Source organism: Prinia subflava, chromosome 2 (genome assembly GCF_021018805.1).
Source record: "Prinia subflava isolate CZ2003 ecotype Zambia chromosome 2, Cam_Psub_1.2, whole genome shotgun sequence".
NCBI classification, from domain to species: domain Eukaryota; kingdom Metazoa; phylum Chordata; class Aves; order Passeriformes; family Cisticolidae; genus Prinia; species Prinia subflava.
Window position 1 is genome coordinate 32109648 of NC_086248.1, and position 14946 is coordinate 32124593.

Sequence of the window (14946 nt, forward strand, 5' to 3'; positions counted from 1 at the left end):
GTAAAACCAGCAAAGACGTGTACTCAGTATTATTTTCCTGGATCCAGCTGCCTAAAGCTGTGCACTTTGGATAGAATCTGACCTGAAACTCCAAACTGACATAGCTATCAAAAGGAAAAAAAATAAGTTTGTCAATTAAGGTATGTGACAGAAAATAAAAGGTAATTATGTAAAATATTAAATTATATCAAAACCCTAAAAACAGCCTCTTGAATTTTCCTTTTTTAAATTTTCTCCTTTCCCTCCATGTTTGGAGAGCAGATCAGAAGTGTACACACAGTTGTTAGACACACCATCTTTTGGAATAAACCTTCTGGAAATATCTCAAAAAAAGACCCTCAAGTCACAGCTGCTCAGGGTGAAGCATGAATGTTCAGAGGTTCAACAATCTGTGCAAGGCCTGACTTTGCACCTTCTGCTGGCATGGTTTTGCATCCCTGTATGGCTGCCACAGAAAAGGTTGTGAGGATCTTGTGTCTAACTCTGGTACAGGTGAGCTGTTGCTTTCATGAAACAAAATGAGTGACAGTCACTGCTGATCTGTGGAGAAAGCACTTTGTTCCTCACCAATTTTTGAGTCCTCATCACTGAGACCTTTGGGGGTTTGTAGCGGTGTGAATCGCCTTTCCGTTTGCAAAGTGTTCCTTTGTGTTGAGTCACTCCGCTGACATACTCTGCTATGTCAGCAGAACCACTGTTGTATTTATGTAGGTTCCATGCAAGTCCTGCTTTCAAGCAGACCAAAGTGTACTATAAAACTCTGAAATTGTGTTCACTTGGTAGAGCCACTGGCTCTGACTTTCAAAGGGACTACCTGACAAAACATGGGAAAACATTTTGCATAGAAAACTCTGGTAGGAGCTATGGTATGTAATTACAGCCCCAGTGGAGTAGAGACTTAGAAAAGAAACACTGGAACATTGTTTTTTTGCTTAATCTACCTGTTTGGGATTTGACAGCATCTGTCTTCATCCACCTCCACAGCGACACAGCAAATGTATGTTTCTCCTGTGCCTAGTTGTATCACTCACTCACTGGCACTGAAATGTGCGTGTTGTCTTGACGTTTGTATCTGTTGTCCAGAATGTGTTCAAACTGGGGATCGTTTCTCCTGTATCAGAAAAATACAACAGTTGGAGGTACTGGGGATTCCCAGCTCCCTGTGCTGTTTAGAGTAGCATGTGTGTTTTGTGTTTCTGGTGAAGGTTTTGGACAGCTCGTGACAGTAGAGCACTTCAGAGATGAAATCCTGGAGCTTGCCTGGATGCCTCCTGAGGTGAATCTGGGCTGGCTGTACGTTCATAGTATATGGAATCAGCTTTAAAAGTCAAATCTGTCTAACAGAAATTTAGACACTTTATATGTGTCATATTTACATTGCTTGTCTATACAGCTGTGTGAAACTTCAGAATAGTTATTGTGAGAGAATACAGAGTCTCATTTATTACTTTGGAGATAGAAGAAAAATAGGTTTATCTTTAGCCTCTTTCAATGCAGTTCAGTTGTGTTCAAAGCTGTTGTGGCCAAGTACATCACAAAGTACTGCATTACATGGGATTTCTGTGGTGGGATCCTTAGTGGTGTCACACCAGTTTGTCAGCATTGTAGACAATTCAGTTCACTGGTTGTACTTCTTTTAGGTACAGTTGATACTGTAGTTAAGAGGCTGGCTAAGGCTTCGATTACGGACCAAAAGATCCTGGCCTTCACGCTGGGTTTTTTGCAGGGATCTGTGTCTGTTTCTTGGACCTCGTGTTTTAAGGAGTTAACCAAAACACAAAGACACTCCTTCCAATGGGATTCTAATGTTGAGCTGTGTTGGGCTCCTGTTCAATAAACACCTCACCTCTCTGGCCCATCTCTTTTCAAACAAGACCTAGAAGGAGGAGAGGTATGTTTCAGTGGTCTGTTGTTCTTTGCTTCTTCTCATGCTATGTTTTAAACATCAATAATGACTTTGAAGATGCTGTTAAGTCATGAATTGCTGTTCCGCTCAAATAACACACACAGAGAAAAGGTTATGTGATCCTTCCTTCCTATTTTTTAACCTTTTTCAGAAATTGGCTACCTTTAAGGTAGTTGTTTGGAAGTTACTAGCATTAACAGCATCTGGAGAGACACTAGACATCAACATAGTTTTAGGAACTTCTCTTATCCTGTTTGGGACTTTACTGCCCATTTTAATTTTTCTCTCATGTTTCATCTAAAAGCCTTTATGTGAAATTTTCCCAGTGCTGAAAATACTACTATTGATAACATTTAACAGAAAAGCAAATGCAGGAGTTCTGAGTAGTACTTTGATGCCTTTACTGGGTATTTGTGTGAGAAAGAACTCACAATTCTTCATGAGAATAACAAGTTGAAAAGTAATACATTGAAAAGCAGAAAGAAAAATGTTTAAATCTCAGTGGCAATTATATAATGAAATGTATATGTGTGTTTGTGCAGTTAAAACTGCACACATTCATCAGAACCGTGATTTTGAATCTTTTCATATCTAGGCTTCGATTTGTATGATTCATTAATGACTGAATTTTCATGGAGGAGAATAACCATGAACTTACTCTGATGCTTCCATACATGATAGGGTATGCATTCAATACATGCTGCAGCTAGTTGTGGGTGACAATCAATTTCCCCAGCTATGTATAGGTTTGCGGTATCTTTTGTCAGCCACAGCCAAGACAGGACTTAACTCATCAGTTTACAAGAGTCTTTCCTGCTTAGGGACAAATAAGATCTAAAAATAGTTATTGATGTCACTGGTGGTTTTCAAGTGTAAAACAAGCAGGCTTTAGTTTTCCTAATTAATTGAGTCCCAAGGGGAATACTAGGGGTGCATTTTCATCAGCCAAAATATTTTGCTTTTACAGGGGAAGAGCACTTCATTTGTATGAATATTAAAACATCTTGCCTGGATTTTGAGGTCTAGTAAGAGTCAATGTTTGAATCTCTTGATAATTGAATTAAATTTTTTCAGCAATCTGTTGTCCTTATGTAGAGAGTTAAGTCAAATGGTAATCAAAATCCATTGTCTTGAAAATTACTATTGTCTAAAGCAATCATCAAACTGACTGACCCTCATTTACTTCAGTAAAGTGGATCAGAGAAGTAACTAGACAAGAATGATTGAAAGGAAATGTTGCCCATCTTCCCCTTTCAGCCAGCCTCAGCTGATGCAGATCATACACTAAAGCTACAATTATGGAAGAACTACAGGACAAAGATAACTTTTCCGGCAGCTGCTGGGTGGGCTGATGCTCCCCGTCAGGACAAGAGCCTGTGACCTCAATGCCTCCTGCAAAAATACTTTGTAAAGCGGCTCCCCTTGATCCGGGGCCTGTAGTAGACCCTCAGTCTCTGATTGCTGCCCACAGGCTTTCAAGCTGCTCATGGTTGTTCTTCCAAAGCAACTCACCACACTCAATCCAGCTCTTGATGCAGGAGACAACCCCTCTATTTGTCCTTTCTACCCTGTCTATTGTGAACACTCTTTAGCCTTCAATAATCATGCTGCAGTCATGCGATTTGTCCCACTGAGCTTTTGTAATGGTAACAAGGTTGTAGCTTTCTAGCAGCACGTTGGCTTCCAGCTCCTGCAGTTTTTGCACCTGCTGTGTGCATTGGTGTAAAGGCACCTCAGCTGAGCTGTCAACCATGTCGCCTTCCTAGAGGAAAATCTGTTAATTACTTTGAGACATTTCCCTCCCTGATGTTCTCCTGTTGGTTTCTGTTAGCTCAGGAGTCCCTGGCTCATCTTCCTAAGACTTTAAGTGTGCTTCAATGTGGCTAGCACATTTCAGAATCAGCAACAGAGGATCCTCACGAGCACCCCATGGCTCTAATCTTTGCATATCACACCACAGCTTGCCAGGGACACACTGGCAGCCTGCAACAGTGAAGCCAACTGATGGTTTGAGTGGAGAACATCAGGTTAAGAAAAGTGGAAAAGAGCATGAACAAGATTATGAAAAAGGGGAAATTTAGCCCAGCTATTAAGAAGAAATTCTCTACTGTGAGGGCGGTAAGATACTGAAACAGGTTGCCCTGAGAAGTTGTGGATGTGCCAGGCCTGGCAGTGTTCAAGGTCAGGCTGGATAAGGCCTTGAGGAACGTGTTCTAATGGGAGATGTCTCTGCTTATCGCAGAGAGGGTTGGGAGATGATCTTTAAAGTCCCTTCCAGTCTTTACATTCCATGACTGTATGATTCTTTGAAGGGGTAAGGGCAGAGTAAGGGCTTGAGATGTGGCCTACAGAGCAAAGAGTTGAAATAATATGTATCAATTCTCAAGACTGATAGATAGAAGAAATACTCGTTCTCTGTATAAAAGTGAGCTTTTCAACTGGCATTGATGATTAGGAGTGGAAGTCAGGATGGACTAAATGGGCAAAGGTAATGTGAAAACAAAGGTGAAAATAGTTTTGTTTATAGCAACTCACAATTTGAGGATACTTGCAATAATTATTTGCCTGTCCTGTATTGCCAAATATGTCAGTTTATTGAGAAAGAGAGCTGTTACTTGGGACAAAAACTGTAAATTAGCAAAACAAAACAGTAAGGTGCAGTTATCATAGTTAATGATGTGGTGAATCATGCAACTCATGAAGGAATTAAATTTACAAATTTTAGATACTCACTCTTAAATAAAATCTAACATGCTGATAAGTGAGTTCTAAAAAACTAATTTGTAAGGATTTTATGCTGTTTCCTGGGAAACGAGGCTTACAGGAGTGTGCTGTCTGCTTTGGTTATCAGTCATTTCCTCTGCAAGTAACTTTGGATAGCCAGCTTGAAATCACTTTGAAAGAAGTGAAAGGTCAATAATACCTTCAGATAGTCTTTAAAATCTGTAGCTAGGTGAAGGAGAGACCAGGTTAGTATGCCTGAGATAAGCTGAACGTTGGCATTATATATTCATTTTGATAACAGCCAGGTCAACAATCCACCCAGTCCTTCTCAGCTGCTGTCACAGCGTTGTCCTCTCTTGTTCTGCATCGTGAATGACCTGGGAAGACAGTAGATCCTGGAATGTGGGAGCAGGGCTAGGAAGAGGTATGCAGGACCTGAACAGTGAACCAGGCTCCATTATTTCCTGTTTCTAATGGTATATATTTTACGATCTCATTTTCTGACTGCTTTTACCTGAGGATTCCTGAAATGCATTGATGTTATTTCATCTACAATGTTAAACAAACCCAAGGGATTAAAAGGTTTCTATTCCCTTTTAACATTGGATAGATTTGAGAGCTGAACATATGCTTTTATCTTCAATGAAACTACATACTGTTAGGTGTTTTTTCTTAGTTTTAATGTTTCCAGAGTACAATTAGCATTACATGAGCATTGCTGTACAACAAAGTCTTACTTATGTTTGCTATTTTCAGATTTATTGCTTATATGCTATAAATTTGTTCTGCATGCATTTAATGCATACAGTCTATCAGCATTATTTTAGCCTTCTTTGTTGTCTCTTATTTTCTCTAAATATTCTTATAGGAATGTAAGAAATCCACCAAGTTACAGTGTAAAACCAATGCTCTTTATTAAATCAGTGGGATTTTAAAAATCAATATTTATTAAATATGATCATAATATATTTTCTAGAATATGTTACTGTGAAATATTTTTATTTTAAGGATATGTTTAATAAGAATATTTATTAAATATTAATAAGTTCACCAGTGGGATTTTTTTGGTGCCATTGATACTCATATCTTAAGTACCCTAAGTGGCATCATTACAAAATAAAAAATACCTATTTACTTCTCATAGAAGAGGCTGAGGCTTTAAATTTCAAGGTCCCCTGTTATCTAGTCCTCAGAAATTCCAAATAGAAAATGAAAACTCTTGCCAAACCACAGAAGATATGGAAATTTTATGAAAAATCCTATTTTAGTTAAATGTCAGCTGCTAGCATTAATAATAATTGCACAAAAATATTCATTGCTTCATAATCTATCAAAAAATTATGTAAGCAAATAGAGAGCTTAACAAGAACAACATTCCTGTTTTACTGTGATCTTTGGGAGAGGTTACCTTGAAAAACTGCTCTTGATTGCCTAGTTTGCTTGCTCACCAAAGGCAAATTAGCAAGTATACTCAGTGTTCTGCTCTGAAAATATAGAACTATAAAATTTGTATCTCTCCTTAATTTATTAAAAGAAATAAGAATGAATGGCAACTTCACTGAAAAATGTGCTATTTTTTTAGCATTTTTTAAACCATGAGTTGAAGCAGTTGTACCCTCGGGAACATAGGTGCTGTCAAGGCAGAACTATCCAGATGTTGCAAGCTTGTTTCTAGTAGATACTGTGGAAGACACTTTCAAAATTGTAATTTCTGTTTTATTTTTAGAAAGAGGAGTCATAGTTTTGTTTGGAAGGGTATATATTTCTGGTATATGAAACTCTTATTTTAATCCATATATCCTCAAAGCACAGGTAGGTGCATGCATTGCATTATCCCTTCCTATAATTTTCATTGTTCAGAAGCCTATTTTTATCACATCTTCATTCACATTTCATATTTATAGACTCTTTGGTGTAAATGTTGATGAATGATTTTAATTACACAGGTTTTTGAAGCTGTATGTGTAAAATGTATGCATTCTTTTTAATAGGAGTTTACTTTGTATCCCTGTCTGTATGCAGATTTGATTCTGAACTTGAGACTTGTGTGCCTTTTTTAGATTTCTTTTGATACTTGGTTCGGAATTGCAGAAGTGAGATGATTGAGGGCAAAATTTTATTAAAGTTAGATTGTTCTGACTGTCCATAGGAGTCTCATGTTGGGCAGATGATAACCAAGCTGATCCAACTCTTCAGCTGGAAGAGGCCAATAAATAGTCATTGCATCAACTGCTGATCAGGCAGTCAAGCAAGAACTGTAAATGCAAAGCTGCCTGATTAATGGATTTTACAGCAAAAGATTTCAGTCCACCTTGCTGTCCACTTACCTAGCCCAGAATTTGGTCAGTGACAATTTTACAAGAGACAGTGTTGAAAACCATGGTAAAGTCAAGGTAAATGTTTCCCCTAAGTAAAATCATGCTGACTGCTCTTGGAACACCTTCCTGCCTTTTGCGTGTTTGGAAAAGTTTTCCAGGAGGATTCATCCAATGCAAACTTGTAAATGGTGGGCAAGTATTTTTATTTATATATCTGTGTGTCTATATATATAAATATGACTGCATGTGTATACACATGTGAGTTGGCTGGAGGTATAATCTAATAAGCTATAAGCTATAATCTGGAGGTTGTTAATAGGATGCAGCGATCTGTTTTCAGTGGTTAAAACATCATAGTTATTCTTAGACTTACAAATTTGTGTAGGAATATCCTTTTGTCAGTCAAAAATACTCATTTACAAAGAGTTACTGAATATTAATGTTATAGGGGATATACATTTATGTATAAATACAAGTTATAGTAATTGTATTTAATGTGTTTTACTTATTTTTCCTTTGAAATAACTTCTGTATATTTTCATATAGAAAAATATGGTGTACTTTGTAGAGCAGTATGCTTCATTGCATAATAGCTATTTATTTCAATTTCAGGGAACAAAGAAAACTTTATTTTTTTTTTTTTAGTAGAAGAAACTGTGGCCAAAAATTACTAGCATAATTCTCATGCAAGTCTACATCACTACTCCTGTGGTTCAGGAGAAATGCGTTGTTAAAGGACAATATGAAAGTTTGAATTTGAAAATTCATACAGATACAGAGTGTGTTGTCTAGCAGTTAGCATTTAATCAAGTTTCTTCCTGATAACTATGTTGATAGAACACCTAGTACAGGTCTTAGCTTACATGTTGGAATTTCAAAGAATTTGTTCATTCAGTTGTCTAGCTGTGAAAAGCAGAACTGTATGTGCAGGATAGTCACCAACTTGCTATGTAAGGAGGTGGGTGTGATGACATCTAATGCTGAAAAGCAGTGACCTGGGGAGTTCACACTTTTGGAAGAATTTGTTCACGTGACAGTTTCCCTTAGTGTTAATCTTGTGAGGATGGGTATTGATTTCTCATAGATCTCATATGTCTGTAATCAATAGAATTTTAAGCTCTAAAATTTTGAATTGGACTTTTTTCCTTAACATTTTAATATGTAAATCCTATTTCTACTTAAAGTAATCGTTTGGGATAAGAAAAGATTGAGAAGCATTTTGAAAGATTAAATTTACTGTTATTTCTCTTCAGTTTCAGGCACTGGATTCTGTATCACAAACGCTGAGTTTGCTGGGAAGGAACAACATACTAAGAAATTCTTTAATATCACTTCTCCTATCAGAAGTCCGTCAGTTTGCTGAGCAGTTGTTGCAGGCTCACCAGGTACTGTCATCTTTTCAAGAAAGGCCAAAGACTGGTGTTGGGGAGTGTTTTGGCTGTATTTGTTTCTTAAAATGTAAAAAAAGCATAAGTCTATAGACTATGCAGATCTAAGAACCCAGACAATGCAAGGAGCTACCTCAAACAGTAAACATTCAAAAGGAGAGCCATAAAATAAGAGAAAATTCCATATGGAAAGGTAAAATTATCAGACTGGATAATAAATAGACTGTATAGGTTTTTAGATCATACTATATAATTTGCAAAATCTCGAAATAATGAGTTAGAAGACTATGTGCAATGTATAAATTGTTGACTATCCAGGAAATAAATCTTTGGTATGCAGCTGGACACACAAAAATAATAGAGGTATTCTCTCTCTAGCTCATGTAAAACTGGAAAGTCAGCTGCTTTATTTCAGAATTAGATTTCATATTTCACAATGTTATTATTTCAAATTATTAATTTTCATGATGCAAAAGTTATCCAGCACATAATATTGTATTCAACTTGCTACAATGAGTAGGAGGTAAAGAGCAGAATAGAATTTTTGGTAAAATTTATTCCTAAATTAATTTTTTTCTAGTGAACTATAGAGGAAAGAGACAGAGAATGGATGTTCCTTTAACATTTGAAAAAGAGATATATTAAATAAATAGGGGTTTCATAGGTTTTTCATGTATTTATATGTGTTGGTATGTATTTTATGCAAAGTATTCAGCTTCACCTGGGATTGCAACTTAATTTACACTATCTTAAAAACTTTTTATTTGGTGGAAAATAAATTTATTGATACATATCAAAAATATTCACCTTAGATTTATTTTGCAGTGGTCTAATTCAACAAAAAGATGTAAGTGTTGCTCAAGCAGTCTTAACTTAATTCTTTTTCTCTCTAGCATATGACATAGTAGTAAGTTTGGACTGTTGGAGAGGGAGTATGTAATTGCCAGCCTAAATTTCCAGTATGTTTGAATCATATTCTGAAAATGCCAATTTTGAAGGAATTAGACAATGAGCTGTGTCTTGTTTTAGGTCACTGTTAGCATACTAGATTTATTGATGGCAGCCCAAAGTCAACAGATTTTTAACAAGTGTAAGGATAAGGAAGTATGTAATTAAAAACAAAAGTTGTGGTTTTTTGAGTTTAAAGCAGCTTTCATTTTTAACATTATTAAATCTCACTTGTTTAACAGAATTAGTCATCTTTCTTTTCAGAGTTTTGCCAGTGGCAACACAGAACCTTTCAGTGCTCCACAGAGATGTCAAGGTCATACTGAGCATTGTGCTTTGCTGAGTTAGTTACTATGGAAGTGCTTAACCTTGACATACTGTAATAATTGTTTTTAATGCTTTCATATTTGGTGAAGCCTCAGGAGCTGGGTATCTGTCAGTCTGTAGCTGACATTCTGTAGGACTTTGAAAAGCTGCAGTACATGTAGGGCAAGTCACTGAAGTTCTGGTTTGCTTAGCCTGTGGTGAAGTTATTGTTTTTAGAGTTCATACATTCTTGCATTTAGTTCAAATAGATGTATTGTGTTCATTTATAAACCCTTATATATTCTGTATGTGATAATATTCTGGAAATATATCACAATAGGACTCTAATTTTGATGACCTGATTTACAGACCTGCTTCCAAATGTTTCTGAGTTTGTGTAGCATGACTTCTGATAGGTACAATTCTAAAAAGAGTTAAAGTATTTTTTCTTGTTTTATAATCAAATCTTGTGACACAATATCAGTTTGAAATAAACAAAGTGCCAGCTTTAAAGAAAACTCTTCATAAATAATTAAATTAGAGTTTGGAGAAAGATAATGCTTCATATTATCAAACCTCATTAGCTGACAAGTATCCTAATTATGTTTTGTTACTTAAGCAAAACCACTGTTAATTGCAAAGAGTGTCTCCCATTTAAAACAATCAAATTAGAGATTCTGAATTTTAGTTATGATTAGAGGTGTGGAAATACATGAGGTTTGTTTTGCTTCGTTGTTAGCTTTATTGTTGCTGGCAGATAAGAGAAATAAAGAATTATCTAAGGCACATATCCAGGTTAGTTTGTAATTAACTTTTGAACTCATTTGATGAAAAACAGAAATTAAAAAAAAAAGCTTATTCATCCAAGAAAATTTCTGTTTTATTTTTTCATAGTAATAATTTTTTTTTAATGGAAGATGTTTTTCAACACTGACTTGGAATAGAAACAACATTCCTTTTAATTTTTCTAAATGAATCATCTAGATAGCTCAACATTTCTCTTTTAACTTCCTCATTAGGACTTGAGCTAAGTTCCAAATAGTTTGTCAAATGCATGAATTCCAGAATATGCAACTTTATATTCCGTCATGTCTTCAGTAGGAAGTGTGCTCAGCTCAACCCCTTGCAGGTTTGTGTATACATCTTTGATAAATATTGAAAATATTTTACTTTAGAATTCTGACTGATTTTAGAGAGTATGTAACTCTTGGAACAAGCTTACCAGTCTATGACCCACAGTTCTAAAGCGCTATCTGTGCCCCATGCTTTACAAATGAAAAAATTAGGTTTTCTGCTGGAGAGTGTTTGTGTTAAACTACAACAGAAAAGCACAGAGATTACTCTGAATATTTTTATGTTGTTATGTAGTTGGTTAAATCCTTTAATCTTACAATATGGCAAATTAATGTCAACGATGAGTCATATAATTTTGTATACAGTGTTTCCACATATGAATATGGAAGGTAAAAGTAATTGAGGAGCATGTAAAACAGTATAGTTATGCTAATTTTCCACACAGTTAAGATGAGTTTTAATGTTACTAAACTCTCAAGTAAGTTAGCAGTTTGCTTTAATTTGTTTAAGTACTTCATCATGGGCTCAAAGTAAAGCTCATACTTAAATGCTTTGCTGACAGCAGCATGCTGAATTCTAGGCAAAAGCATATTAATATAAACTCAGTTGGATCTCTTTTTTTATCACAGATGCTGGATATGGACTTTTGAATTTTATCTATAATAAGAATCTTTCATGCTTCATAAATACAATTTATAAGAATACTGTAATTGAACCTTAACTTACTATGAAATAGAAATTTTCTGATTCCCAATTGGATTCCTATTGCAGAACAGATAGAATTGTAAGATAGTAAGATTTCAGAATGGAAGATTTCAGATACTGTGGAAGATGGATTATTTTTCAAATGTTGAGCTCCTCTTGTGATAGCAGATCTTTCTTTTTGATAACTTCCAAAGACAGAGAGCCAGAAATGGAAACCACATAGTGGTTTATTTGGGTTTACTGCTCATTTCTCAACCCCCCAGTGTTAATTCCAAGAATCCTGAAAAAGAAAGAAACAGGAAAACAGATTTTGAAGTAGGAAAGAAAGACACACTATGAGGTTTGGGAAAGCTCTGTTATTCAGTAATTGCTGATGCATAGCTTGGGTAGCATTACCCAAGTTTTATATCATATTACTTTGTATATACCATCTTTCCTTATTTAAAACTTTAAAATAGTTTTATCACAAAAGCTGTACACTGAATGGCTGTTTGTTTGGGATTTTGTAATCAAAACACCAAGTTACATGTAGTTCTCAATATTATATGTAAGCATTAAGTCCAAATTCAGATGTGGATGCTGAGTTCTCACCTGAAGTAAATGACACAGGATATAAAGGGTGTGATTAATCCACTTTACTTTAGGTTTGTGTAGTAGACCTTGCTGTCTTCTTCTTGTAAAAGTCAGCCAAGCAGCTAAGGTTAACTAAAAATTTGCAAACATGAAGATGGATAGTCATGCAAGGCTTTGTTGAATGTTACATAAATTTTTGAGAATCAAGCTCATTACAGTAACCAAACAGCTTTGACTCAAAAGAGCCAAAGGAGTTAGACATAAGGTGCGATTTGTCTCACTTGAATTCAGATTTCTATGATGTTTCCATCTGACTTTCTTACTTTAACTTTCCATTGTAGTCAAGAGAGGGGAAAAGTCATTTCTTGTCCAGCCTACATTCTCGTACATAATCATGATAATTGGCCCCAGAGTTGTTCACTTCTTTCTTCAGGCTATGAGAAAGGACATTTAAGTTGATAACCTGAAATGCGGATATTTATGTTGTAAAATTCCAAAGTTAAGGGACCAAAGTCCCATAGTATCTCCACAATAATGTCTTTTTGGATGATCTGGGCAAGAGATGTTATTTGAGGGAGGACCTGATCTTGCAGAACATTGTAACAGGTAGTCATGCAAACCATACAAATGTCTGTACACTAAAAAACTTATGTAGGTAACATTATTAGGTGTTTGGAACAAGTTATGTATATACAGTTAGTTACTGTAATTATTAACTTGGTTACCAGGTACTCAAATGCTATTAGTGTCTACAAGAGGCTAGTGACTGATGATGATGGATTGTACAGCTCCAATGTGGATTGGAGCTGCTTGTAAAATGCATTCAGCTATGGGGTGTCTGATGCATGTGCCTCTAAACAGGAACAGCTGTAAAACCATTGGTCTATGCAGGCAATGTATTGAGGCAGAAAAAGAACAAAGGGAAGCACAGAAACACCATGAGTGTCTGTATTTCCCGAGATTTTCATTGCTATGCAGCACTGTGTAGTTAACAGTCATGTCACTGGAATGTCAAACTGCACAGGAACAGCTCTGTATGGAAGCAAATCAAGGGCTGAAATATTCCTGTGGCTGGAGAGCCTTTTTGTTTTCTTAGTTGGCCTGCAAATTAGAGACTTTGTGCAAGCTGGAGTAGCTCAATTGGTAATCAGTTCATCAGGGAAAATGGAGTTTTCCTGTAACTGGGTTCAGCTAGATGATTGAAAGGTTTAAAGTGCTGAGAGCTGAGGTATTAATGTCAGAGCTTGTCTTCATAAGCCTTTCTGCTTGTATCCATTCTGTATCCAATGGTTGCTCTGGGCAGGTGTGGTAGGCACCACATGCTTTTATTGCAAAGGCCAGTGTGTCTGATGTAATGTAGCGAATTCTTCAGACAAGGTCCTCCTTCCAGGAAGTTTACTTCATTTCTGCAGTACGTCTAATCTCCTCAGAGATTAGTTTATATACATTGCAATAAAGGTTTCTTATGGGTTAGAAAAAAAGCTATACTATTTTTTTCCCAACTATAGTAGAAAATGGCTAAAAGAGTTAATAAGAAAAAAACTACTGAGAACATTATGCAGCTAGAGAAGCTAAATACCTTTTGCAGTCTACTGTTGTTTGAGGTACTAAAATGCCTGTCAAGTATATTTGCCTTTTTGTAATTTCTACTGTTGACTTTTGCTGATGCATCAGATTAGTAATATTTCACCTAGATAAGGAAAAAAGAGATTGGTGTTATGTAGACCTTTTGAAAATAATTTAATTTGCATCTGGACATCTGCTCATCCTTTTTAAGATGTCATTGCTTTCCTTGTTGTGCTTGTAAGCAGATATTATAGCATCTGTCAAATTCTGAATTGTTAAAGATGCTGCAAAATAGTGCTCTGAGTAAATGTAACTTTTATTCCATGCAACTGCTGATGCTACTGATAACAAAGGAAATAATGGATGAATAGAATAATTAGTGGATCTGCATTTTTTTTCTCATATACCTAGTGTGGAGATACAGATTTGAGGATAAGTAAATCTCTTCCCTGAGGGGCAGGAATGAAAGAATCAGTCAAGACTTGGTATATGACAGAGGAGTGTCATACACCTTTGAAGTGTATACCTGCTTTTGCTGCATGTCATCCCCTATTACAAATTAGATTCTAAGATGCTTACATGTTAGACAGAACTGGAAAATGACAAATGGTTCATGCGGTTTTCTCTTCCCTCTCATATTATCTTGAAATGATAGCATTAAGGAGAAAGGAGTTTAGAAGTGTTCCTACAGAACTAAAGGGTAGCAGGTCTTTGACTACACTTAGGTGCTTGGCAAAATTGAGGATGACATGTAATCAGAAAACCTCAGGTGTGTTTTGGAGCAGAAGCAGCAAATATCGATTACATGAGGAGAGCTCTGTCGACTAGGGTATTCTTACTCTTAATATTGGTGAATCATTCATGGAAGCATAATACTGGAAAAGGAAAAATGCTTAATTAAAGATAGCAAAATATATCTCAAAAATTACCAAGTAATATTTCTGGAAATCTTCTTGTTTCAAACTGTGCACAAAATTCAAATTAAAAAAAAAAAAAAACAACAACAACAACAACAACAACAACAAAAAAAAAAAAAAAAAAAAAAAAAAAAAAAAAAAACCCCACCATAACTAAAAAACCCCAAAAGCCAAAACCCAACAAAACGAAAAAAACATGATCATAAATTAAACGAAGTTACCTACTTGGATTTCTGATGCAGTTAAGCTTTCATTACACCTTCTTTTTTTAAATGTGGGTTGATGCTGCTTTTGCTCCCTTATTCTCAGTGTTAATACTCTCCTTTCCCTATTGCTTTCTTTACAGCTCATTTAGTTCTTTTGCATGCCTCAAAGCAGAACATGAATAAGGACAAAGTGTCACATTTTTGTGGCATGTGTGGTAAACCTGCTAGTCTAGAAGACCATTTGATTTTTACTTAAACCTCTGTCTTCAAATAGATAGTTTTAATATTCCTGTTAAGCTCCCTTCCTCATTGAGC

The 14946-nt window shown here is 35.8% G+C and overlaps 1 protein-coding gene across 3 annotated transcripts in view; it reads left to right on the forward strand.

Moving 5' to 3' along the window:
* Positions 1–14946, forward strand: part of MEI4 (meiotic double-stranded break formation protein 4) — a 69847-nt gene that overhangs the window by 22613 nt on the left and 32288 nt on the right. For all 3 annotated transcript variants that reach the window (XM_063389502.1, XM_063389505.1, XM_063389503.1), the window contains one exon: positions 8202–8333. In XM_063389502.1, coding sequence (XP_063245572.1) covers positions 8202–8333 — 132 coding nt within the window. The remainder of the gene's footprint in view (positions 1–8201; positions 8334–14946) is intronic.